Raw genomic sequence first — 26,637 nt, 5'->3', positions numbered from 1 at the left:
GCCAAGGCAGGCGGATGACCTGAGGTCAGGAGTTTGAGACCAGCCTGGCCAACATGGCAAAACCCCGTTTCTACTAAAAATACAAAAATTAGTCAGGCGTAGTGTCAGGCACCTGTAATCCCAGTTACTCAGGAGGCTGAGGCAGGGAGAATTGCTTGAACCTGGGAGATGGAGGTTGCAGTGAGCCTAGATCACACCATTATACTCCAGCCTGGGCGAGAGAGTGAGACTCTGGCTCAAAAAAAAAAAAAAGAAAGAGAGTACAAACTAAGAGATCTCCCACTTTTGGAAATAAATAGTTGCACAGTGAAAACGTACTTGATGCCACTATACAATTAAAAAATGGATAAAATGGGCCAGGTGCGGTAGCTCATGCTTGTAATCCCAGCACTTTGGGAGGCCGAGGCGGACGGATCACGAGATCAGGAGATCGAGACCATCCTGGCTAACACAGTGAAACCCCGTCTCTACTAAAAAATACAAAAAATTAGCTGGGCATGGTGGCAGGCGCCTGTATTCCCAGCTACTTGGGAGGCTGAGGCAGGAGAATGGCATGAACCCAGGAGGCGAAGCTTGCAGTGAGCTGAGATTGTGCCACTGCACTCCAGCCTGGGCGACAGAGCGAGAGACTCCGTCTCAAAAAAAAAAAAAAAAAGGATAAAATGGTAAAGCTTATGTTATATATATTTTACCACAAGTAAAAAAAAAAGTTTAAAAGCAAGATCTGTGGCTGGGTGTGGTGGCTCATGCCTGTAATCCTAACACTTCGGGAGGCTAAGGCAGGAGGATCGTGTGAGCCCACGAGCTTGCAACCAGCCTGGGCAACATAGGGAGACCCAGTCTCTACAAAAAATAAAATAAAAAATTAGCCAGGTGTCGTGGCTCACACCTGCAGTCTCAGCTACTAGGAAAGTTGAGGTGGGAGGATCACTTGAGTCAGGGAGGTGGAGACTCCAGTGAGCTGTGATTGCACCACTGCACTCCAGCCTGGGCGATAGAATGAGACTCTCAAAAAAGATACGGTCTAGGCTGCGTGCGGTCGCTCACACCTGTAATCCCAGTACTTTGGGAGGCTGAGGTGGGCAGATCATCTAAGGTCAGGAGTTCCAGACCAGCCTGGCCAACATGGTGTAACCCTGTCTCTACTAAAAACACAAAAATTAGCTGGGCATGGTGGCGGGCACCTATAATCCCAGCTACTCGGGAGGCTGAAGCAGGGAGAATTGCTTGAACTCGGGAGGTGGAGGTTGCAGTTAGCCGAGATTGTGCCACTGCACTCCAGCCTGGGCAACAGAGCAATATACCATCTCAAAAAAAAAAAAAAAAAAAAAGACTCTATCCTCTTCTTTTTTTTTTTGGAGACAGTGTTGCCCAGGCTGGAGTGCAGTGGTGTGATCTCTGCTCACTGCAACCTCTGACTCCCAGGCCAGGCCCCAACAATCCTCCCACCTCAGCCTCCTAAGAAGCTGGGACTACAGAGGTGCACCACCACGCTCAGCTAAGTTTTTGTATTTTTTGTAGAGACATCATTTTGCAGTGTTGTCCAGGCTGGTCTCTAATTCCTGGGCTCAAGCGATCCACCAGCCTTGGCCTCCCAAAGTGCTGGAATTACCAGGCATGAGCCACTGTGCCCAGCCAGAGATAAGGTCTTTTTTAAAAAACAGAGATAATTCACACACCATAAAATTCTCTATTTAGAAATATACAAGTCAGTGCTTTTGAGTATATTCTCAATAGGTCCCCCTTTTTTTTGGTTACAGTGTGTCTTCTCTCCTCTTAATTGTATATTCCAGAGTAGGCAAAGTATCTCTGAAGGGCAATCTTATAAGACTAGATAAAAACATGTATATTTACTGATACCAAAAATATTATTTAGTCCTACGCAAAAAAAAAAATATTCCTACCTTTGGTGCACCGAATCCTCATGACTGCCTCAAAGCCAATCTTCCGAGTAAGGTATCTCTGTAGTTCCTTCTGTAATTTCTGTACTTGGACTGGGTTGTGCTGATGATGGTAAGAGGGATAGTAATAGACACTACCTGCTGAATACCGAGAAATACAACCTGGAAGAGAACACACACTGTTTTAAACTGTGCCGTTAACTATTTCTACCACACCAAAGTAACTAAAGACATTGGAATTAATCTTTCTTTAACTTTCCAAGGTAAACTACTGTCAGAAAGGAGATTTCATTCCCTTTTTTTGAGACAGAGTCCCATTCTGTCACCCAGGCTGGAGTGCAGTAGTGATACCATGGGGCTCACTGCAGCCTTGACCTCTCCACCTCAAGCACTCTTCCCCCCTCAGCCTTCCAAGTAGCTGGGACCGCAGGTGTGCGCCACCATGCCTGGCTAGTTTTTTATTTAAAAAAATATACATATTATTTGCAAATACAGGGTCTTCCTATGCTGCCCAGGTTGGTCTCAAACTCCTGGGCTCAAGCAATCCTCCTGCATAGGCCTCACAAATTGTTAGGATTACAGGCAAGAGCCATCATACCCGGCCTGCATTCCTTTAAATAGTAGAATAGAAATTTCTCTATTACTAAATGTTTAGAGTAGAAGACTATAAGGTTTTTAATAGACTAAACTGACTGATTAACTTTCCCAAGGGCATACATATTCTTTAATTTTGTTCTATATTTAGAACACTATCATATAAGGACCTTTTTGATATTCATTTAACAGAAAAAAAAAATCATTACGAAGAACTTACCCAGAGAAGCCAAATCAGAATACTGTCCACTGAGAAGGAATAAGTCAACAGCTACTTGCTGACCAGAACAGTCCAAGGCTAATTTCTTATAGAAGTCAGTGGATGGTGTCATGTGTATATCCTATTTATAATAAATTACAAAGAGACATTTTAAAAAATCATTACATTGTCATAAAATCTAAATACACATCTACATACATCATGATGTTAACAACAATTGCAATGATTTCTGGGCATTCTACAAAGTCCTTTTCCTTTGTGGTACTACTTGATTTTTCATTAAGAAGCAAGTACTGCTTAGGAATTTTCTGTAAGTTCCAGCCAGGTGTGGTGGCTCACACCTGTAATCCTAGCACTTTGGGAAGCCAAAGCGGGTGGATTGCTTGAGCCCAGGAGTTTGAGACCATCCTGGGCAACATGGCTTTATTTATTTAAAAAAAAAAAAAAAAAAGGCTGGGCACGGTGGCTCACGCCTGTAATCCCAGCACTTTGGGAGGCTGAGGCAGGTGGATCATGAGGGCCGGAGATCAAGACCATCCTGGCTAACATGGTGAAACCCCGTCTCTACTAAAAATACAAAAAATTAGCCAGGCATGGTGGCGGGCACCGGTAGTCCCAGCTACTCGGGAGGCTGAGACAGGAGAATGGCATGAACCCAGGAGGCGGAGCTTGCAGTGAGCTGAGATCGCACCACTGAACTCCAGCCTGGGCGACAGAGCGAGACACCATCTGAAAAAAAAATATATCTTTTTAAAAAATTTTCTGTACTTTTTTTTCCCTTTACTTTTAAAAAGAAATACATCTACTATAATAATTTCATAGTTGGCAAAGTTTTTTTATTGTAACTAAAATATATTAACTGTTGAGTATGCTGGAAACTGTTCTAAACAATTCATATGTAATACTTAGTCCTTTCAACTACCCTAAGAGGTAAGCGCTATCTTTATTTTCTTTTTTTTCTTTTTTTTTTTTTTGAGATGGAGTTTTGCTGTGGTTGCCCAGGCTGATGTGCAATGGCACGATCTCGGCTCACCGCAACCTCTGCCTCCCAGGTTCTAGCGATTCTCCTGCCTCAGCCTCCCGAGTAGCTGGGATTACAGGCATGCGCCACCACGCCCAGCTAATTTTTTTTGTATTTTTAGTAGAGACGGGATTTCACCATGTTGTTCAGGCTGGTCTCGAACTCCCGACCTTAGATGATCCGTGTGCCTCGGCCTCCCAAAGTGCTGGGATTACAGGTGTGAGCCACCACACCTGGCCGCTATCATTATTTTCTTTCTTTTTTTTTTTTTTTTCTTTTTTTGAGACAGAGTCTCACTCTGTCACCCAGGCTGGAGTGCAGTGGCGTGATCTCAGCTCACTGCCTCCTGGGTTCAAGCAATTCTCATGCCTCAGCCTCCCGAGTAGCTGGGACTACAGGTGCACACCACCACCCCTGGCTAATTTTTGTTTTTTGTTGTTGTTGTTTTGAGACGGAGTCTCGCTCTATCGCTCAGGCTGGAGTGCAGTGGCACAATCTCAGCTCACTGCAACCTCCCAGGTTCAAGCCAATTCTCCTGCCTCAGCCTCCTGAGTAGCTGGGATTATAGGTGTGTGCCACCACACCCGGTTAATTTTTGTATTTTTAGTAGAGACAGGGTTTCACCATGTTGGTCAGGCTAGTCTCGAACACCTGAATTCGTGATCCACCCACCTTGGCCTCCCAAAGTGCTGGAATTACAGGCGTGAGCCACCATGCCCGGGCAATTTTTGTATTTTTAGTAGAGATGGGGTTTCGTCGTGTTGGCCAGGCTGGTCTCGAACTCCTGACCTCAGGTTATCCGCCCACCTCGGCCTCCCAAAGCACTGGTCTTACAGGCATGAACCACCGCACCCAGCCATCTTTTTTTTGTTGTTGTTGTTGTTTCCCAAGTTGGAGTGTAGTGGCACGATCTCACTGCAGCCTCCTGGGCTCAAGTGATCCTCTCACCTCAGCCTCCGGAGTAGCTAGGACTATAGGCTCTCAGCATCACACCTGGCTAATTTTTTTGTATTTATGTAGGGACAGGGTCTCACTATGTTGCCCAGATTGGTCTCAAACTCCTGAGCTCAACTGATCCTTCCATCTCAGCCTCCCAAAGGGCTGGGATTATAGGCACAAGCCACCACACCTGACCCTTTATTTTCACCTTATATATAAAGAAACAAAGGGGCAAAGAAATTAATTTTTCAAGCTCCCGAGTGTAATAAACAGTGAGAACAGGCAGTCTGACTCCAGGAATGATACAATACCCAGTATAGTACACAGGTCTCTCTTTCATCATCTTTTGGGAAATACGGGTCTCAAAAACCTTAAAGTTTATGCAAACAAGGTGCACATAAGCACCTTGGCCATCAATGTACCAAATACAACTATTCTTTTTCTTTCTTTTTTTTTTTTTTTGAGACAGAGTTTTGCTCTTGTTGCACAGGCTGGGGTGCAATGGTGCAATCTTGGCTCACTGTAACCTCCGCCTCCCAGGTTCAAGCAATTCTCCTGCCTCAGCCTCCTGAGTAGCTGGGATTACAGGCATGTGCCACCACACCCGGCTAATTTTGCCTTTTTTTTTTTTTTTGAGACGGAGTCTCGCTCTGTCACCCAGGCTGGAGTGCTGGAATGCAGTGGCGCGATCTCAGCTCACTGCAAGCTCCGCCTCCCAGGTTCATGCCATACTCCTGCCTCAGCCTCTCCGAGTAGCTGGGATTACAGGCGCCCGCCACCATGCCTGGCTAATTTTTTATATTTTTAGTAGAGATGGGGTTTCACCGTGGTCTTGATCTCCTGACCTCATGATCCACCCGCCTCGGCCTCCCAAAGTGCTGGGATTACAAGTGTGAGCCACCGCACCCAGCCAATTTTGTATTTTTAGTAGAGATGGGGTTTCTCCATGTTGGTCAGGCTGGTCTCAAACTCCCAACCTCAGATGATCCACCCGCCTCGGCCTCCCAAGATGTTGGGATTACAGGCGTGAGCTACCACACCCAGCCAAATAAGACGATTCTTAACTGGTCAATCAGGTTCTCTTTGTCCCTATCAAGCATATTCTGTTAGTCTCCCAGACTATCTCTCTGAAGGCAGGCTGAATTGCTAGTGGCCTGCTAAAGATATTAAAAATTAAAGAAAGGTGAATCAGGTAGAGAAAAATGTAACAAAATAAAAATGTCTACATAAAAGTTAACTTCCTTATAGTCCCTCCTCCCAACATTTGACAAATAAATTTAAAGAAAAAACAAGTTCTATGGTCACAGGGATGGAACACCAGCATAAACCTTATCAGACATTTCATGACTCTCTAACCTTAGCAGATGACCTGTGGTTTGGTTCCTCTCGTGGTTTCAGGGCTCCCACTCCAAGAGTTGGGAGTTGTGTTTGAAAGACAGACATTCGACCACCAGTTGGAGACATCAGCTTAAAGGCAGCCTGCAGTGCAGGACCCAAGGCACTCTGGGTCTCCAGAGTCTTGGTAAACATTTGTGGCAAAGTTTTCAGTAAATCTTGCACGAGCTTGTAAAATAAAGCAAGAAAACTCAAGAGTGTCATAATTAAAAATTTATTTCACATTAAGTCAGTATCTAATACAATAGACAAGACATTGAGTCATGATGATGGTCAGAGAATCTACAGACACTAAACAATGAAGTTGGTCAAATGACAAGAAAGCCATTTTAAGTCAACATTATAAATTGGCAAGCAAGACAAATCAAAGTTGGGGCCTTACAGTTCTTGCACATGCAGTAGTCCAGCAAGACTATAAGTCCAAAATGTATCCAAAAGAACCATCACAGTTTAGAGATTTGATGTATTTTAATGCCATGAAATATGGCCTTCTCCATCACCTCTACATACTTTATTCTTGTAAGTTCCAAAGTGAGTTTAGTTCTTCCCTGTTGCAAATCTAAGATATCCAGTAACTTTGCCAACTAGTAATATCACTACAAAAGAAAAACAACTACCTTTACAGGTTAGGTTGTACAAATAAAGTTAATGGGGAAAAAAATACTTCGCACTATGGCACAGTCACCATTGCCAACAGCAGAGACCATAGACTTGCTAGTTAAAATGTTACCCCTACGGCATATATGCATGTACAGGGTAGACAACATCCCCCCTTCAGACACATTCTGTTCACCTCTCACTGTATTATCTCATGGCAATTTCCAGGCAGGTAATAAGAGTTTCTTCTGAACTGACCCCAATGACACTCTGTGAATCAGAAAAGCAAAGGGCACTGAAAGCAGCCTACCTAATGTGCTTCTATGTAGTGACCAGAAGCTTTATCTCAGCAACCCTCCCAACTTCCCAAATGGCTGGCAAGACAGATTTCCTTCAGGTGTTCCTCCTTTATGGAATACGCTTATTTTCTACCCTACTACAAATAACTTGCTTCATTAGACTTAAAAATGATCAGCTCAAGGTTGAACTCAAGAGCTGTTCATCTAATTATAAGAGCAAATATAAAATGCTACACATCTTAGAAATGTCACAGAAATAATCAAAATTTTACTTAAAGTTCATTTCAAAAACATATTCCTTCAATATTTCAATTAAACATGTCAAGTAGGAAAATGTGCCTTACCTCTTTACTTTCATTTAAGTTTACTAATAAGTTCTCTGGCATAGGTATAAAAACATCTGAAAGAAGAAATACATATTTATTTTAAACAAAATGTAATAATTAAAAGTGTTCCAAATATATAACACTAATGCAATTAACCACCCCCTTCCTTAAAAATAAGCCACCTCCTCCACTATTATAGCACTGTTTACATGTGTCCAAAGAGCCACCAAAAAACCACAATGATACAGGTATCTACTGCAAATTTTCTGCTTCTTGTCTGCTACCTTGTAAAAGGTACAGCTTCCCAGTTAGAAAATATTTATCTGGGCCGGATGCAGTAGTACACGCCTGTAATCCCAGCACTTTGAGAGGCCGAGGTAAGTGAATGACTTGAACTCAGGAGTTTGAGACCAGCCTGGGCAACACAGTAAAACCCTGTCTCTACAAAAAATACAAAAACGAGCCAGGCATGGTGGTACATGCCTATAGTCCCAGCTGTGTGGGAGGATTCCTTGAGCCCGGGAGGCTGAGGCTGCAGTGAGCCAAGATCGCACCACTGCACTCCCAGGCTAGTAGGGAGGTCGAGACCCTGTCTCCAAGAAAAAAAAAAAAAAAAAAGGAAAGAAAATATTGATCTGTACTCACTGAATAAGGGTTTGTGTACGTGCTATGCTTCTCAGGCTAAAGATAATTTACAATTCTGCTTTGACTTTTTTTTTTTTTAAATGGCTGGCTCTGGAAGCCAGCCAAAGATACACTCTTGGCATTAAGAAATTTTTTGACTAACACGACACACAAGAATGCTGTCTTTATAAGGAAGCAATACAGCTCACCAATAGCTCTGTCATTCACAAAGCGGATGCTTTCTCATAAAGAAGGTCGGCTGGGCACGGTGGCTCATGCCTGTAATCCCAGTACTTTGGGAGGCCGACGCGGGCGGATCACAAGGTCAGGAGCAATGTGGTAAAACTCTGTCTCTGACCAATGTGGTGAAACCCTGTCTCTACTAAAAATACAAAACGTTAGCCGGGCATGGTGGTGGGCATCTGTAGTCCCAGCTACTCGGGAGGATGAGGCAGGAGAATCACTTGAACCCGGGAGGCGGAGGTTGCAGTGAGCCGAGAGTGCCACTGCACTCCAGCCTGGGTGACAGATCAATCAAGACCTGTCTCAAAAAAAAAAAAAAAAAAAGAAGGCCCACACCAGTGCCTTGAAAAAGGGACTATGGGCTGGGTGCGGTGGCTTGTGCCTGTAATCCCAGCACTTTGGGAGGCTGAGGCAGGTGGATCATGAGGTCAGGAGTTCAAGACCAGCCTGGCCAAGATGGTGAAACCCTGTCTCTACTAAAAATATAAAAATTAGCCAAGCTTGGTGGGCGCCTGTAATCCCAGCTACTCGGGAGGCTGAGGCAGGAGAATTGCTTGAACCCAGGAGGCGTAGGCTGCAGTGAGCCAAGATCGTGCTACTGCACTACAGCCTGGGCAACAGAGTAAGACTCCATCTCAAAAAAAAATAAATAAAAATAAATAAATAAGAAAAATCAATTGACTATATATGCTAGGCTTTATTCTGAGCTCTAAATTCTATTTCCTTGCTCTATATGTCTATCCTCAAATACTTTTTGAATGAATAAATGGGAAGAAGGGGGAAAAAAAGCCTAAACTTGATCTGAGTTCTAACATTAACTTGTTTTTGTTAACTTGTTCAGTGGGTTGTCTCCATAACCCCCATTTCCTCCTCCATAAAATGAGAGATTGAACTGAAAGACTCTTACAACTCCAACAATCATGATTTTATACTCAAGATTTTCCTTGACATACTACAAACAACACACATCCAATTTGTCAAGTAATCAAGAAATATTTCTAAAATTGAAAAATTATGAAAGTAGTTCAATAAATCTATACCTTCAATATCTGAAACTATTAGCATCTGAGGTTGAGAGAGACCTTCCTGAAGACTGTAGAAATGGATTGTACTGTCAAATGTTACGAACCCAATTTTTGTTCTAGTGTTGCCAGGAAGCCTAAAAATAAATTCAGAAGAGTACTTTATCAAGTTTTAACCATATACAAATACACATAAAATATGTCCTAAGAGTTACATGAAAATATCTAATTCAGTATTATAGAAATTGGCCCAACACAAACAAATGTTTAAACCACCCAACGTTTACCATGAAAACATATCTGACTCAAAGGGAAAACACTACACGTAAGCCAAACAATAAACAAAAAACAGCAATAATACAATAATCCACAAGTATAGCTATGTAAAGTTACATATAATCACTTAGGAAATAGTATGTTAAAAATACTGAAAAGTGTTAATGAAATTTTGCAGATGATTTTAAGTCATAAAGCATGCTTCAAAATATTATGATACAGAAACTCTAATATTTAAGAACAAAGAAAAGCAAAAGCATCTATTTTAAAGAACTACAAATATGTGGAACTACAATTATATAAGGGGAAGAACAAACTGTTTTTCACTCTTGTTCATGCATGGATGAGTCAGTGACAATCTCATCAATTCGCAATCCCCATTCACAATCTACAACATTAAAAATACAAATGCTGGCAGGAACAAGAATGAGCTTTTCACCAAAGTGAAGGAGTTACTCCACTCGTGATGAAATTTGGCCATCTATATGCCTCCACACCACACACAAGCACTATACTTCATTACACAGAAAGGTCACATTAGCTTTGATGGATTACACTAGGTCTCTAAGCACCACTGGAAATAGTTATTTTAAGAGACTTAAGACACTTGATAACCAAATGCAATGTGTGTACACTGTTTAAATTCTTACTCCAATAAACTGACAGTAAAAAGGCATTTTTGAGACAACTAGGAACAAAAAATAAACTAGGTATTAGATCATATGTGGAATTACTGCTAATTTTCCTTGATGCTTTAGTATTATAGTTAGGTATAAAAGTTAATCTTGAAGTACGTATAGGTAAAACAGTACGCTGGCTGAAATTTGCTTTCAAATACTCAAGGTGGGAAAAGGTATGTGCATGAAAGGGGAAGGATGAGATTAAGAAGAGCAAAATGCTGAAGATGATGAATCTGGGTGACAGGTGCCTGGAAGTTCATTACATTATTCTTCCTACCAACTATAGGTTTAAAAATAATGTTTCGAAGAGACAGTGAGGCCTAAATTAACAACTGATTTGGGTGGAGTTTTAGAACATAATTATACAGTTTTTTTTAATTTCAAAAACTACTTATTCATTTAGAAAATATTATTAGTTTCATATTTAAGCTGAATTGAGAAACTTACAAATCCAGATTGTCTAACAAACTCTGGCAAACTGAATTCAAGTATCCAGTTTCGACTGCATTGTGAGACACATCAAATACAAAGAGATACACTGGAGGCTGAGGTGGTCGTAACTGAAGAAAAAAAGATCTTGTTAAGTACATTTAACAGGATTAAGTTTAAACTTATTTGCTGGGTACACATACAGCAAAACAATTTAAAAAGCATTATTTACAGATTGAGTAGAGATTATAATAAACAGGCAAAGCTATACTATATTGTTTATAGATGTATACTTAAAAGAAAAATGAGTCTCTGATTGCCATAATTCAGAAGAGTGTTTTCTCTAGAACAGGAAGGGGAAGAGATGTAATCAGAAGGGCTTGTGGCTGGGCATGGTGGCTCATGCCTGTAATCCCAGCACTTTGGGAGGCCAAGGCGGGCAGATCACCTGAGGTCAGGAGTTCAAGACCAGCCTCATTAGTCAGATGTGGTGGTGGGCGCTTGTAGTCCCAGCTACTTGTGAGGCTGAGGCAGGAGGATCGCTTGAACCTGAGAGATGGAGGTTGCAGTGAGCCGAGATTATGCCACTGCACTCTAGCCTGGGCGACAAAGTGAGACTCCATCTCAAAAAAAAAAAAAAAAAGAAGAGATTCTGGGAGTACTAGCAAGGTTCAAGTGCTTGGCTTGGGTTATACTAACAAAAGTGTTTAGTTTATAATGATTTGGTAACCTGAATATTTTATGTTTTATTGATTTTTCAATATGTTTGTTGGATTTCACAATTTAGGGAAATTATAGCTCTGAAAGTTACAAGTTAGCTTCAGCTGGTTATTTAAACAACAAATTACAGCCAAATCTCATAAAAACGTAAGACTATTTTTTTTTTCTTTTGAGATGGAGTCTTGCCCTGTCCCCCATGCTGGAGAGCAGTGGTGCGATCTCGGCTCACTGCAACCCCTGCCTCCTGGGTTCAAGAGATTCTCCTGCCTCAGCCTCCTGAGTAGCTGGGATTACAGGCACGCGCCACCACGCCTGGCTAATTTTTGTATTTTTTTAGTAGAGACAGGGTTTCATCATTTTGGCCAGGCTGGTCTTGAACTCCTGACCTCATGTGATCCACCTGCCTTTGCTGCCTCCCAAAGTGCTGGGATTACAGGTGTGAGCCACCGCACCTGGCCAAGACTGTATTTTAAACTTCCAAATCCAAAGATTTGATCTCAATTCAGTAAAAAGCATCAAATAGCCACAGTCAGAACTGGGTATGTAGTATACAATCTTCCCTTGGTATCTGCAAGAGATTAGTTCCATGATCTCCCACCTCGAATACCAAAATCTAAGGATGCTCAATACCCTTACATACAATGGTGTATTATTTGCATATAACCTATGCACACCCTTCTGTATACTTTAAATCATCCCTAGATTTTTAAAATAATACCTAATACAACATAAATGCTATGTAAATAGTTGCTATACTGTATATTAAAATTTGTATTATTATTTTTTTTTAGAGAGAACGTGTTGCTCTGTCACTCACGCTGGAGTGCAGTGATGCAATGCAATCATAGCTCACTGCAGCCTTGAACTCCTGGGCTCAAGTGATCCTTCCACCTCAGCCTCCCAAGTACCTGGGACTATAAGCACACACCACAATTCCTGAAATTTTTCGCAGAGATTTGGGTCTTACTATGTTGCCCAGGCTGGTCTCGAACTGTTGGCTTCAAGCAATCCTCCTGCATCGGCTTCCCAAAGTGCTGGGATTATAGGTGTAAGCCACCATGTCTGTCCTACAATATTTTTTACTGTGTTTTTCTGAACATTTTTGATCCGTGGGTAGTTGAATCCACAGATGCAGAACTCATGGATACAGAGTCAACTGTACTTTTATATATTTTTGCATGTATCACTTGCCAAATCCACACAACCTGCCCCCCAAGAGATAGAAAGGAGCAAACACTTTCTGCTATAGGAAAGTTTCTAAATTTAAAGGAAGCAATTTTTGCAAAGCATGGATGATAAAGGGAAACTAGGAAGGTAAATTTAAAAGAACAAGTGCTTCTGTTTTTTTTTTGTTTTAATCCAATAAAGGAACACCTAACTCTGTGGATGGCTATTACCAACCACTTAAGTGCAACAAAATGTTTTCTTTTTTTTTTTTTTTTTTTTTTTTGAGACGGAGTCTCGCACTGTTGCCCAGGCTGGAGTGCAGTGGCGCAATCTCGGCTCACTGCAACCTCTCCCTCCCTGGTTCAAGCAATTCTCCTGCCTCAGTCTCCCGAGTAGCTGGGATTACAGGCGTATGTCACCACATCTGGCTAATTTTTGTATTTTTAATAGAGACGGGGTTTCACCATGTTGGTAAGGCTGGTGTCGAACTCCTGACCTCCAGTCATCTGCCTGCCTCGGTCTCCCAAAGTGCTGGAATTACAGGTGTGAGCCACTGCGCCTGGCCAACAAAATGTTTTCTACATAGAAGCTTTTCTGTGGTGAGGAGACTGGTTCCTCATAAGTTTACAGAAAAATGGACCTAACTGCCCAGATAAAGACACAAAAATATATTAATTTTTTTTTTTTTTGAGTTTCGCTCTTTTGCCTAGGCTGGGGTGCGGTGGCGCAACCTTGGCTCACTGCAACCTCTGACTTTCGGTTTCAAGCATTTTTCCTGCCTAAGCCTCCGAAGTAGCTGGGATTACAGGCACTTGCCACCAGGCCCGGCTAATTTTTGTATTTTTAGTAGAGACGGGGTTTTACCATGTTGGCCAGGCTGGTCTTGAACTCCTGACCTCATAATCCGTCCAGCTTGGCATCCCAAAGTGCTGGGATTACAGGCAGGAGGCACTGTGCCCAGCCAAAATACAGTAAAATATTAAAAGGTAGTGTTGACAGTTATCTTCATATTCCCTTTTCCCAAGAGACAATTATGGCATGGTGAAAGAGTAACCAAATCAAAAGGCCTAAATTACTATGCAAGTTCTACTACTAAGTGAAATTTGGCAAGTCACTTAACCTAAGTCTGTTTTCATATCTGTAAAAGAGGATTAACAGCATTTTTCTAGCTTACTTCAGAATACTGTTTGTGCTGATCAAGTGTAAGTGCTTTATAAAATGTAAAGTGCTAATTAAACATTAGGCATTCACGACCAGCCTAAGCAACATAGTGAGACTCTGTCTCTAAAAAACTTTTAAAAAATTAGCAGGGCATGGTCGTGCATGTCTGTAGTTCCAGCTACTTGAGAGGCTGAGGCAGGAGAATTGCTTGAGCCCATGAAGTTGAGGCTACAGTGAGCTATGATAGTGCCACTGCACTTTAGCTTCAGCAACAAAGTGAGACCCTCCTCTCTAAAAGAAATAAACATTAAACAAAAAAATTAGGCATAGTTACTAGTTTTAAAACGCAAGACCTCAGATAGTCTCACGGGTGTAGAAAAGAACAATATTTGCAAGAAGATGTTCATCACAGCATTATTTCTAATAGAAAAAAATTGGTATGAAGGAAAAATGAAGCAATAGGGAAAAAAAAAATGACTGTAACTTATAAGTAAATATGAGCTGGCCGGGCGCGGTGGCTCATGCCTGTAATCCCAGCACTCTGGGAAGCCGAGGTGGGAGGATCACAAGGTCAGGAGTTTGAGACCAGCCTGACCAACATGGTGAAACCCCGTCTCTACTAAAAACTCAAAAATTAGCCAGGTGTGGTGGCTCGCACCTATAATCCCAGCTACTCAGGAGGCTGAGGCAGGAGAATTGCTTGAACCCGGGAGGCAGAGATTGCAGTGAGCCAAGATCACAGCACTGCACTCCAGCCTGGGTGACAGAGTGAGACTCCGTCTCAAAAAAAAAAAAAAAAAAAAAGTAAATATGAGCCCAATATTATATTGGAAATTTCTGAATGTCACATAAGACACTTAAATGGGACTTTACATAAACTCTTACCTTTCAAATATACACTTATATATTAATTACTTTAGCAATAAACAAGTATTACGCTTTTACACATTTAAAAACATAAAATTTTGGCTGGGCACAGTGGCTCACACTTGTAATCCCAGCACTTTGGGAGGCCAAGGTGGGCAGATCACTTGAGCCCAGGAATTCGAGACCAGCCTGGGCAACATAGCAAAACTCTGTCTCTACAAAAATAAGCCAGGTGTGGTGGTGTGTGCCTACAGCCCAGCTACTCAGGAGGCTGAGGTGGGAGGATCACTTGAGCACGGGAGGTTGAGGCTGCAGTGAGCCTTGAACCTGCCACTGCACCACTGCACTCCAGCATGGGCAACAAGAGTGAAACTCTGTCTCAAAATAAAATAAAATAAAATTTTGTTACAGGATGCTGTATTGTTTTACTTAAAACCTGGTAATAAAAAATAGGTATACTGTAATAAAAAATAAAAGTTTACCATGTATTCTGAAGGAGCCATAAACTCAATAGTAGCATTTTGAACTTCTGGTCTTCTGTGAGGTTCTCCATAAACTCTGGTCAAAGGGTTGTACAAGAATTCTTCAGGAACTATATAAAGTTAACAATACACATATTGAAAAAACTGAAAGAATTTAATATATTTTGCATTTGGCCACTTTCTTCCTTGAAAAGATGACAAAGATTCATTAAATGTTTTCTTTTTTTTTTTTGAGACGGAGTTTCGCTCTGTTGCCCAGGCTGGAGTGCAGTGGTGCAATCTCGGCTCACCGCAACCTCCACCTCCTAGGTTCAAGCGATTCTCCTGCCTCAGCCTCCCGAGTAGCTAGGATTACAGGCATGTGCCACCATGCCCGGCTAATTTTTTCTATTTTTAGTACAGATGGGGTTTCTCCATGTTGGTCAGGCTGGCCTCGAACTTGCGACCTCAGGTGATCCGCCCGCCTCGGCCTCCCAAAGTGCTGGGATTACAGACGTGAGCCACCACACCCGGCCTATTTTCTTAAATTTCACAATTATACAAAGATATTAACATTTCACATATGAAATGTACAGACACTAGCTGGCACTAGAAGCTATGGTAAGACAATTTCAGAGGTCAAGGTCATAAGGTTTAGTGAGTTTCATTAAGTAATGAGAACTTTATGGAACATCACTTAACCTAACATCATACCTACCACTTATAATACACTAGTGGTCAAAGAGTATTTCCTGAATTATCATTGTATCTGTCTTCCTACTAATTGTTTAGAAATTCAAATCCCTATGCACTCTAAAGGGTAAGCTATATATAGTTCAGGAAATAGTCTGGTTTGCAGATGAAAGTGGTTTTAGCTTTTATTACAATTTCATTTTGTATATTAAAGCACTTACACATAAAGATATTAAAGGTAACTAAATACTTCATGTACATTTTCAGAATTATTATAATGCAAAAGAAAGTTCTTAGCCTATCCTTACTTTTCCATACTCAAAAAAAAAAAAAAAAAACCACACACACACACAAACAATAAAACTGTTTTTTTTGTTTTGTTTTATTTGTTTGTTTGAGACGGAGTTTTGCTCTTGTTGCCCAGGCTGGAGTGCAATGGTGCAATCTTGGTTCACTGCAACCTCTGCCTCCCGGGTTCAAGCGATTCTCTTGCCTCAGCCTCCCGAGTAGCTGGGATTACAGGCGCCCACCACCACACCCAGCTAATTTTTTTATATTTTTAGTAAAGATGGGGTTTCACTACATTGGCCAGGCTGGTCTCAAACTCCTGACCTTAGGTGATCCACCCACCTCAGCCTCCCAAAGTGTTGGGATTACAGGCGTGAGCCACTGCACCTGGCTCTGTTTTGTTTGTTTTTGAGACAGAGTCTCGCTCTGTCACCCAGGCTGGAGTGCAATGGCTCGATCTCAGCTCATTGAAACCTCTGCTTCCTGGGTTCAAGCGATTCTCCTGCCTCAGCCTCCCGAGTAGCTGGGATTATAGGCGCCCACCACCACACCCGGCTAATTATTGTATTTTTAGTAGAGATGGGGCTTCACTGTGTTGGCTACGCTGATCTCAAATTCCTGACCTCAGATGATCCACCGCCTCGGCCTCCCAAAGTGCTGGGATTAGAGGCGTGAGCCACCGTGCCCGTCCAATAAAACTGGTTTTTAAAAACTCTTGGCCAGGACCGGGTGCGTTCTCGGGAGGCGGAGGCAGGAGAATTGCTTGAACCTGGGAGGCAGAGAGGTTTCAGTGAGCTGAGATCATGCCACTACACTCCAGCCTGGCGACAGAGCCAGACTCCGTCTCAAAAACAAACAAAAACAAACTCTTGGCCGGGTGCAGTGGCTCATGCCTGTAATCCCAGCACTTTGGGAGCCTGAGGAGGGCAGACCACTTGAGGTCAGGAGTTCTAGACCAGCCTGGCCAAAACGGTGAAACTCCACCCCTGCTAAAAATATAAAAATTAGCCGGCCGTGGGGGTGGATGCCTGTAATTCCAGCTACTCAGGAGGCTGAGGCAGGAGAATCTCTTGAACCTGGGAGGCGGAGGTTGCAGTGAGCCAAGATCGTGCCACTGCACTCAAGCCTGGGCAACAGAGTGAGACTCCATCTCAAAAACACAAACAAAAACAAAACTCTTATATTCCTCTATTTCTCAAATCTTTCAAACAGACACTGTGGATACTGGCATACGCACTTCCTTCTCTAATCTAACAGAACCCTGTTGATTACATTATAGTCCTCAAATAAAAACGGTGACATAGTTACTGAGAGAAATCTCCTCCTCCTCAATTACTGAGAAAACTACATTCAACTAACCTTCTAGCACTGCCTACCTCCCTTCATTCAGCAGTGAATTAATTAGGCAGCTATTCTGTGGACTTATTTTCTTTCACCCTAGAGAAAAGGCGTGGGACAATTTCTAAATAAAAATGTTTCTTAAATTCCTGGCTTAAGTAATACCATGAAATATACCACTTATTATATACCCAATACAATGTAAAAATGGGATATCCATGTAATACTATCATTATTTTTTGCTTAAAAAATAATTAAATTTATTTATAAATATAAATGCACAGAAAAAAGTCACCCGTAGTTTTCTCTGAGTGGAAGGACTGACTACAGGTAAATAAAAGGGTTTTTTTTTTAACTGTGCATTTGTATCATCTGATTTCCCTACAATTCAAGTAGAAATGTTTAAATGTTTCAAAAAAGCATCCCATACCATCATTGACTCGATAACATAAGTTACACTTCCATCTCCTTTGATCAAGAAAGCTGACAAAAGGATTGATGTACGTCCTGCATGAACGGCATCTCACAATTGTACTGGAGGTAACCACAGGCAATTGCTGAAAAAAAAAAACCAATTAAATTTTTAAAGGCAATAATCGTCATGTTGAAAACATAAGCATGAATCCAACCTGTCTAAATAACTGTTGGGATATTATCATTTTAGAGAAAACCTAGAGTACAAGATGTATCTAAACTGCCATACACAAAAACCATGTAGTTGAAATGTATTAATTTTAAACCCTACTATTTTGCTCCAAGACCATTCTCATTAAAAGTTGTCTTAAAAAAAAAATTATTGGCTGGGGACAGTGGCTCACATGTGTAATTCCAGCACTTTGGGGGCCAAGGCAGAAGGATTGCTTGAGGCCAGAAGTTTGAGACCGGCCTGGGCAACATAGTGAAACATGACCCTCTAAAGATTTAAAAAATTAGCCCAGTGTGGTGAGTTGGGTTGAAGTGGGAGGATCACTTGAGCCTGGGAGGTCAAGGCTGCAGTGAGCCATGATTGAGCCACTGCACTACAATATGGGCAACAGAGCAAGACCCAGTCTCAAAAAATAAAATAAGATAAAAATTTAAAAAGCATTTTTTTCCTCATTAAACACTCACATTGTGAAACCAAAATAGCAGGCCAGGCACAGTGGCTAACACCTATGTCTAAAATCCCAGCACTCTGGTGGGAGTCCGAGGCAGGAGGATTACTTGAGGCCAGGAGTTTGAGACCAACCTGGGCAAGAAAGTAAGACCCTGTCTCTATTCTAAAAATAAAAATAGGCTGGGCGTGGTGGCTCATGCCTGTAATCCCAGCACTTTGGGAGGCCAAGGCGGGTGGAACGCAAGGTCAGGAGTTCAAGACCAGCCTGGCCAATGTGGTAAAACCTCGTCTCTACTAAAAATACAAAAATTAGCTAGGCGTAGTGGCGGGTGCCTATAATCCCAGCTACTCGGGAGGCTGAGGCAGGAGAATTGCTTCAACCCTGGGAGGCGGAGGTTGCAGTGAGCCAAGATTACGCCACTGTACTCCAGCCTGGGCAACAGAGCAAGACTCCATCTTGGAAAAAAATAAATAAATAAAAATAAAAATATCCCAGTGCTTTGGAAGGCCAAAGCAGGAGGATCACTTGAGGCCGGGAGCTAGAGACCAACCTGAGCAACACAGCAACAGCCCATCTCTACCAAAAAAAAAAAAAAAAGAGTTTTTAAATAAATAAATAATAAGTTAAAAAAAAATAAAACCAAGATGGTAAATTTACAATGTACTTTTGGCATAAATGGCAAAGAAAAAAAAATCAACATTCTAAAATATATGACCAATGAAACTATTACAAAGTTTGTTGATGTTACATTAAGAAGCTTACTTAGTTCTCAACTGTAATAAAGTAAGGTGAGGTTAATTTAAATAACCAATTAAACTTTGGAATTACGCTCCTAGTTAAAGTTTATCCTACATATTAAAAGTTCTAAAGTCTTAGCTGGGTATAGTGGCCAGTGCCTACAGTACCACTTACTCTGTCTGGAGGCTGAGGCAGGAGGACTGCTTGAGCCCAAGAGTTCAAGGCTGCAGTGAGCTATGATCATGGAACTGCACTCTAACCTGGGTGACAACGAGAGACCCGGTCTCTAATAAATAAATAAATAAATAACAGTAAATACATGGGAAGGGTCTTTGTAAGACTATCAGATTTGGGGAGATTTGTTTTGATTTACCAGAAACCCTGAGACAGGTGAACACTGATCAACTTAACTGAGAGCCAGTGCCTTGGACAACAAAGTGACATAGCATCTCATCTTTAAAAAAAAAAAGGTTTTATTTATTTATCTTTTTTTTTTTTTTTTTTTTGAGACAGTCTCACTCTATTGCCCATACTGGAGTGCAGTGTGGGATCTTGGCTCACTGCAACCTCCACCTCCCGGGCTCAAGCGATTCCCTTGCCTCAGCCTCCCCAGTAGCTGGGATTATAGGTGTGCATCACCATGCTTGGCTAAATTTTCTATTTCTGGTAGAGATGAGTTTCACCACGTTGGCCAGGCTGGTCTTGAACTCCTGACCTCAGGTGATCTGCCCGCCTCAGCCTCCCAAAGTGCTGGGATTACAGGTATGAGCCACTGCACCTGGCCTTTATCTTTTTTTTTTAAGATAAGGATCTCATACCCAATCCTGGGCAACTCAGTTAAGACTCTGCTTCTTAAAAAAAAAAAAAAAAAAAAAATCAATGCAGGCAATAAAATTCTATCACCACCAAAAAAATCCTATCACCAAAAGAAGGTGTGTTTTGGGAAAGTCAGCAATCCTCAAGAGTATGTGGCCACAGAGCTTTAGGACAAAGGTAGATCAGTTTCTTTTTTCTTTTGAAATAACTTTTCTTTTTGGATACAGGGTCTCACTCTGTCACTCAGGCTGGAGTGAAGTAGTACAATCATGTCTCACTGCAGCCTCAACCTCCTGGGCTCAAGTGATCCTCCCACCTTAGCCTCCCGAGTAGCCAGGACTAGGCTGGTCTTGAACTCCTAGACCCAAGGAATTCTCCCACCTTGGCCTCCAAAAATGCTGGGATTACAGGCCATGAGCCACCATATCTGGCTTAAAACAACTTTTTAAAATAACAAATTTTACTGCAAGGATGGCAGAACGGGGAGACTAGGGTAAAGTACTTTAATGGGTAAATAATTCACAACCTATTAAAATAGTATGATTCATTTATTTAGTTTCTCTCAGTACCTCTATTCTGTTCAGTACTTTTTGAATTTTCCAGCAATATACCTACTTTACCTAGTATTTGAAAGTGTTTAGTAATAAAATTTTTGGTTGAACTGTAAGTAATCTGTCAATCATCGACTTCCTAAAGATAGATCAAACAAATTCTATATGTAATTCTTGCATCACTGCAGAAAATTTTCACCACCAAGATAATTTTGCACAAAAGACATTTACCTTCACTAAAGAGGTCGGGTGTAGTGGCTCAGGCCTATAAATCCCAGCACTTTGGGAGGTGGGCAGATCACTTGAGGTCAGTTCGAGACCAGTCTGGCCAACATGGTGAAACACCATCTCTACTAAAAATACAAAAATTAGCTGGATGTGGTGGCAGATGCCTGTAATGCCAGCTACTTAGGAAGCTGAGGCAAGAGAATCGCCCGAACCTGGGAGGCGGAGATTGCGGTGAGCCGAGATCTCGCCACTGCACTCCAGCCTGGGCGACAGTGAGACCCAGTCTCAGAAAAAAAAAAAAAAAAAAAAAAAGAGCCGGGCGCGGTGGCTCACGCCTGTAATCCCAGCACTTTGGGAGGCCCAGGCAGGTGGATCACGAGGTCAGGAGTTCAAGACCAGCCTGGCCAAGATGGTGAAACCCCCTCTCTACTAAAAATACAAAAATTAGCCGGGCGCGGTGGCAGGCACCTGTAATCCCAGCTACTAGGGAGGCTGAGGCAGGAAAATCGCTTGAACATGGAGGGCAGATGTTGCAATGAGCTGAGATCGCGTCACTGCACTCCAGCCTGGGCGACAGAGGGAGACTCCGTCTCAAAAAAAAAAAAAGAAAAGAAAAGAAACATACCACTAAGTCTTTGAAAGGATGAAGCAGCAGCCCCAAAGGAAGTTTGGCTTTATTCAGTAAGGCCTGCGTCTGAGGAATGCTAGTCAGCGTGCATCGAAATAACCTATATCAAAGTAAAAGTACGTATCAGTTGCTGCTATGATTATTTTTGAACAAAACAACAACAAAGATTTAGAAGGTATATATTTTAATACTGGATCAGATTACAGATGAAATATTTCAATAGAGTCTCAAAATTTTATCCCATTTAAATATTTACATCTAAGTCCTATGCAGAAATAGAGTGGATGGTTATCCTATAACTAAAACATAGTCTCTTCTTGGCTTGTGTGTAAAACAGTCTAAACTATCAAATGACTTATTTTTTGTTTTGTAAGTCTAGTTGACACTGGAATTAAATTAAACTTAGGTGATGACCCAAATTGCAAAGTCTATTATTTAAAAGTTCAGTTTTGCTGAAGATTCTAAATACAATTTAAAGGTACCAAATTTATCAGAAATTATTGATCATATACATTTAAGCTTATGGTAAGTTTTTAGGAAGAAAAGGTATTATGTTTGTTATGAAATTAATTTTAAATGAGAGCAAATAAAGGATTATGTAGAATCAAATCCCTGTACTTTGGATTTTGAAGAAAGAATGTAACCACTATAATGATAATGAATATCATAATCTCATTAGAGCTGATAAGATCAAATCAGTTCAGGAGTTACATCCCTATTTCTTGACGTAGGACTTTTCAAATGTCTATTAAGTAAACAAGTAAAAGAGTTCTATCTTCTGTATCCAGAACTTTCATAAATTAATAATTTGTACAGCTTATTCATAACACCTGATGTGCCCCCTGCAAAAAGCTAGAAAACTTTTCGAACGTGCATAATGTCACATCTGAAGCCTTACTCTGGGTTACAGTTGAGTTTCTGGATGTCTTCATGCAAATTTGGAACCGGAGGCTTCAAAGGTGTTGACGGAAGCATGTTTCTTTCTTGAAGAAGATTGACAACTCTTAGACCCTCTGGTTGTAGACTTAATCCACTCATGCTTGTGGTTAAATGATTAGCACCTAAGGGAGTCTACAGATACATAATTTTAAAGTAAGTAACTTTTATTAAGTGTGTAGGGAAGTGGTTAATTTCTCTGTAAATAACAAAAGTGTAATCTAGATTTCTTGGCCAATCTTTTGGTTCTGGAAAAATGTATAAAGACAAAGGCTTTATGAAATATCCATTATTATTCTAATTGGTTATAAAAATGTATAATATATGTTCCTAAAACTTTCTTCATGTGTATACAGTTTAAACCAAATGGAGGAACAGGTTAAAGAAAATCCCAAAAAGTTTACCTGAGTAAAGGCTTGTGGCCCACTTGGGTAATTCAAGGAAGAGGGTGGTACTCCAGTTGCACCAGGTGGTGTTGTGTTCTGATAACCAGGCGGTAAGGAGGGATATGAATATCCAACACTTCGGCTCATTTTGGGATTCTTGTTAGTAAGCTGTGGTGTTGCTAGAAACAAGGTAACTTTTAAGTTCTATTTTATACTCCAGAATACTTGATTTATTTATTTAAAAAAAACATTTTTTTTGGAGAAAGGGTCTCACTATTGCCCAGGCTGCAGTGCAGAGGTGCAATCACACCTCACTGCAGCCTTAACCTCCTGGGTTCAAGTGATCCTCCTGTGTCAGCCTCCCAAGTAGCTGGAATGACTGGTGTGTGCCATCATGCCTGGCTAATGTTTTTGTATGTTTTGTAGAGACGGGACTTCACCATGTTGTCCAGGCTGGGATTACAGGCGTAAGCCACCACGCCTGGCCCAGAATGCTTTAAATCAACACATAAATCTAATAAGTTATAGGTATTATAAGTCCAAAATTCTTTGGATAATTTAATACTTTCATTTATCAAATTTGTAAAATAAGACAAACACCAGTAACAAAGTAATAGCAATGGTTAAAATCTATTTATTTCATTTTACCTATCATTTTATTTTTCGAGATGGAGTCTCACTCTGTCACCCAGGCTGGAATGCAGTGACACAACCTCGGCTCACTGCAACCTCTACCTCCCGGGTTCAAGTGATTCTCCTGCTTCAGCCTCTCGAGTAGCTGGGACTACAGGCGTGTGCCACCACACCACCTAATTTTTGTATTTTTAGTAGAGATGGGGTTTTACTATGTTGGTCAGACTGGTCTCAAACTCCTGACCTCAGGTGATCTGCCTGCCTTGGCCTCCCGAAGTGCTGGGATTACAGGCATGAGCCACTGTGCCCAGCCAAAAATCTTAATAGATTTACACTAGTTAATATTTTATACTATAGTAGTAGACACAAAAACTAGTTTGCACAGTTAATTTACTTTCATATCGGCTGGGTGTGGTGGCTCATGCCTATAATCCCAGCACTTTGGGAGGCTGAGGTGGGCGGATCACTTGAGGTCAGGGGTTCGAGACCAGCCTGGCCAACATAGTGAAATCCCATCACTACTAAAAAGTACAAAAATTACCCGGGTGTGGTGGCATGTGCCTGTAGCTCCAGCTACTTGAGAGGCTGAGATGGTAGAACTGCTTGAATCCAGGAGGTGGAGGTGAGCCGAGATTGTGCCCACTGCACTCCAGCCTGGACGACGGAGGGAAACTCTGTCTCAAAACAAAAACAAAAACAAAAACAAAACCAACAAAACAAAAGAATAGTTAATTTACTTTCATATCATGTACTAAATTTTGTATTCAGACTAAAATTTTAATTCAAAACAACTTTAATTAAAACATCCTGGCAGGGCGAGGTGGCTCATACCTGTAATCCCAGCACTTTGGGAGGCCAAGGTAGGTGGATCACAAGGTCAGGAGATAGAGACTATCCTGGCCAGCGTGGTTAAACCCCATCTCTACTAAAAATACAAAAATTAACTGGGTGTGGTGGCACGTGCCTATAATCCCAGCTACTCGGGAGGCTGAGGCAGGAGAATCGCTTGAACCAGGGAGTTGGAGGTTGCAGTGAGCCAAGATCACACCACTGCACTCCAATCTGGGCGACAGAGCAAGAATCCATCTCAGAAAAAAAAAAAAAAAAAAAAAAACCTAAATGGGCCGTGTGAGGTGGTTCACGCCTGTAATCCCAGCAAATCGGGGAACCAAGGCAGGAGGGATCTCTTCAAGCCAAGGGTTTGAGACCAGCCCAGGCAATATACTGAGACCCACCCCCACATCTCTACAAAAATAAAAAAACTAGCCTGGCATGGTACCATATGCCGATAGTCCCTGCTACTCAGGGAGGGTGAGGTGGAAGATCACACGAGCCCAGGAGTTGGAGGCTGCAGTGAGCTATAACAGTGCTACTGCACTTGAGCCTGGGTAACAGAGACCCTGTCTCAAAAAAAAAAAACACCTAAAAGTACTCTATAGTCAAAACATAATAATAATAAATCCATGATCCCAATTCTGACAGAAGAAAAACTTAACAAAAAATCTAATGCATAGAAATAAAAAATGTTAAATAATAGAGCCAGATGTTGTGGCACACGCCTATTATCCCAGCACTTTGGGAGGCAAAATGGGCAGATCGCTTGAGCCCAGGAATTCAAGACCAGCCTGGGTAACATGGTGAAACCCTGCCTCTACAAAAAATACAAAAATTAGCCAGGGCCTGGGCATGGTGGCTCATGCCTATAATCCCAGCACTTTGGGAGGCCAAGGCGGGCAGATCACTTGAGGTCAGGAGTTAGAGAACAGCCTGGCCAACATGGTGAAACCCTGTCTCTACCAAAAATACAAAAATTAGCAGGGTGTGGTGGCGGGTGCCTCTAATACCAGCTAACTGGGAGGCTTAAGTGGGAGAATCACTTGAACCCGGGAGGCAGAGGCTGCTGTGAACCGAGATCTTGCCACTGCACTCCAGCCTAAGCAACAGAGCGAGACTGTCTCAAAAAACAAAAACAAAAACAAAAAGCTGGGCATGGTGATATGTGTCTATAGTCCCAGATACTCAGGAGGCTGAGGTGGGAGGACTGCTTGAGCCCAGGAAACTAAGGCTGCAGTGAGCCATGATCGCACCACTGCACTCCAGCCTGAGCAAGAGAGTGAGACCCTGTGTCCAAATAAATAAATAAATAAGTTAATAGTATGTATGGCTACATGATTATGAAGTTTCCCTCTTAGTTTCCTATATATTTGTACAATTACCACATATTATTTCTATAATCAGAAAAAAGAGATTAAAAAAAAACTTTCATAGCATCTCACCCAATAAGCCACCTCCTTCAATCTCATCGTAACTACTGTGGACCACCATAGATCCGTTATTGGTATTTGATGTAATACCTAAGAAGAAAGTTCATCAACAAGATTTTAGTTAGAATGATTATAACAATCTCTGTATGATTTGAACCAATATCCAAAATTTTAGATAATTTTCTAAACAACAAATAATTTAAAACCACAGCCTATTAAAAACACCAAAAATCCAAGTTTTTACATATACGATAGTTTCAAGTAATTTAGCTGCAACTTCAGGGAAAGGAAACATGAGTCTTTGGAGTCTTTTTTCACCTTACATTGTACCTAAGCCAAAGGCCCAAATAACAAGGCTTTTTCAAAACCTACTCCAGCAACATAACTTCTAGCAAAAGATGGTTCTTCATGAAGTTTATAAAATTATATACCATCTGAAAGATTTCAGCAGTTTTGAGAGCTGCATTAAAAACCTCTAAGGAGCAGTACACAATGAAAAAAAATTATCAAAATCAAAACTACCTAAAGAAAGAGGCCAGGTGCGGTGGCTCACGCCTGTAATCCCAGCACTTTGGGAGGCCAAGGCGGGCGGATCATGAGGTCAGGAGTTAGAGATCAGCCTGGCCAACATGGGGAAACCCCGTCTCTACTAAAAATACAAAAAAAATTAGCTGGGCGTGGTGGCGCGTGCCTGTAATCAGCGCATGCCTGTAATCAGCTACTCGGGAGGCTGAGACGGGGAACTGCTTGAACCTGAGAGGCAGAGGTTGCTGTGAGCCAAGATCGTGCCACTGCACTCTAGCCTGGGCGACAGAGCGAAACTCCATCTCAAAAAAACAAACAAAAAAGGAAAGTAAAATTATGAGGAACAAAGACCTTACTTTCTTTTCTTTTTGTTTTTTGAGATGGAGTCTCACTCTGTTGCCCAGGCTGGAGTGCAGTGGCGCAATTTCAGCTCACAGCAACTTCCACCTCCTGGGTTCAAGGGATTCTCCTGCCTCAGCCTCCCACGTAGCTGGGACTACATGCGCCCGTCACCATGCCCGGCTAATGTTTTGTATTTTAGTAGAGACAGGGTTTCACCATGTTGGCCAGGATG

At 41.7% G+C, this 26,637-nt stretch overlaps 1 protein-coding gene across 2 annotated transcripts in view; it reads right to left on the bottom strand.

Annotated features, from left to right (window-relative positions):
• The window catches only part of SEC24A (SEC24 homolog A, COPII coat complex component), a 74,833-nt gene that overhangs the window by 26,015 nt on the left and 22,181 nt on the right, over positions 1–26,637 (bottom strand). Inside the window, exons 4-15 of one of the 2 annotated variants that reach the window (XM_054489007.2) lie at positions 25,551–25,628; positions 22,660–22,820; positions 22,218–22,390; positions 21,317–21,419; positions 17,692–17,818; positions 14,964–15,073; positions 10,585–10,697; positions 9,200–9,318; positions 7,311–7,366; positions 6,032–6,238; positions 2,716–2,836; positions 1,905–2,063 (exon numbers count right to left, since the gene is read on the bottom strand). In XM_054489007.2, the coding sequence (XP_054344982.1) occupies positions 1,905–2,063; positions 2,716–2,836; positions 6,032–6,238; positions 7,311–7,366; positions 9,200–9,318; positions 10,585–10,697; positions 14,964–15,073; positions 17,692–17,818; positions 21,317–21,419; positions 22,218–22,390; positions 22,660–22,820; positions 25,551–25,628 (1,527 nt within the window). Of the gene's footprint in view, positions 1–1,904; positions 2,064–2,715; positions 2,837–6,031; positions 6,239–6,268; positions 6,938–7,310; positions 7,367–9,199; positions 9,319–10,584; positions 10,698–14,963; positions 15,074–17,691; positions 17,819–21,316; positions 21,420–22,217; positions 22,391–22,659; positions 22,821–25,550; positions 25,629–26,637 lie in introns of those variants that run through there. The other variant, XM_054489008.2, reaches the window with a different exon arrangement.

Source organism: Pongo pygmaeus, chromosome 4 (genome assembly GCF_028885625.2).
Source record: "Pongo pygmaeus isolate AG05252 chromosome 4, NHGRI_mPonPyg2-v2.0_pri, whole genome shotgun sequence".
NCBI classification, from domain to species: domain Eukaryota; kingdom Metazoa; phylum Chordata; class Mammalia; order Primates; family Hominidae; genus Pongo; species Pongo pygmaeus.
Note: the sequence above shows the minus strand (reverse complement) of the source record. Positions and strands in the feature narration are given on the sequence as shown.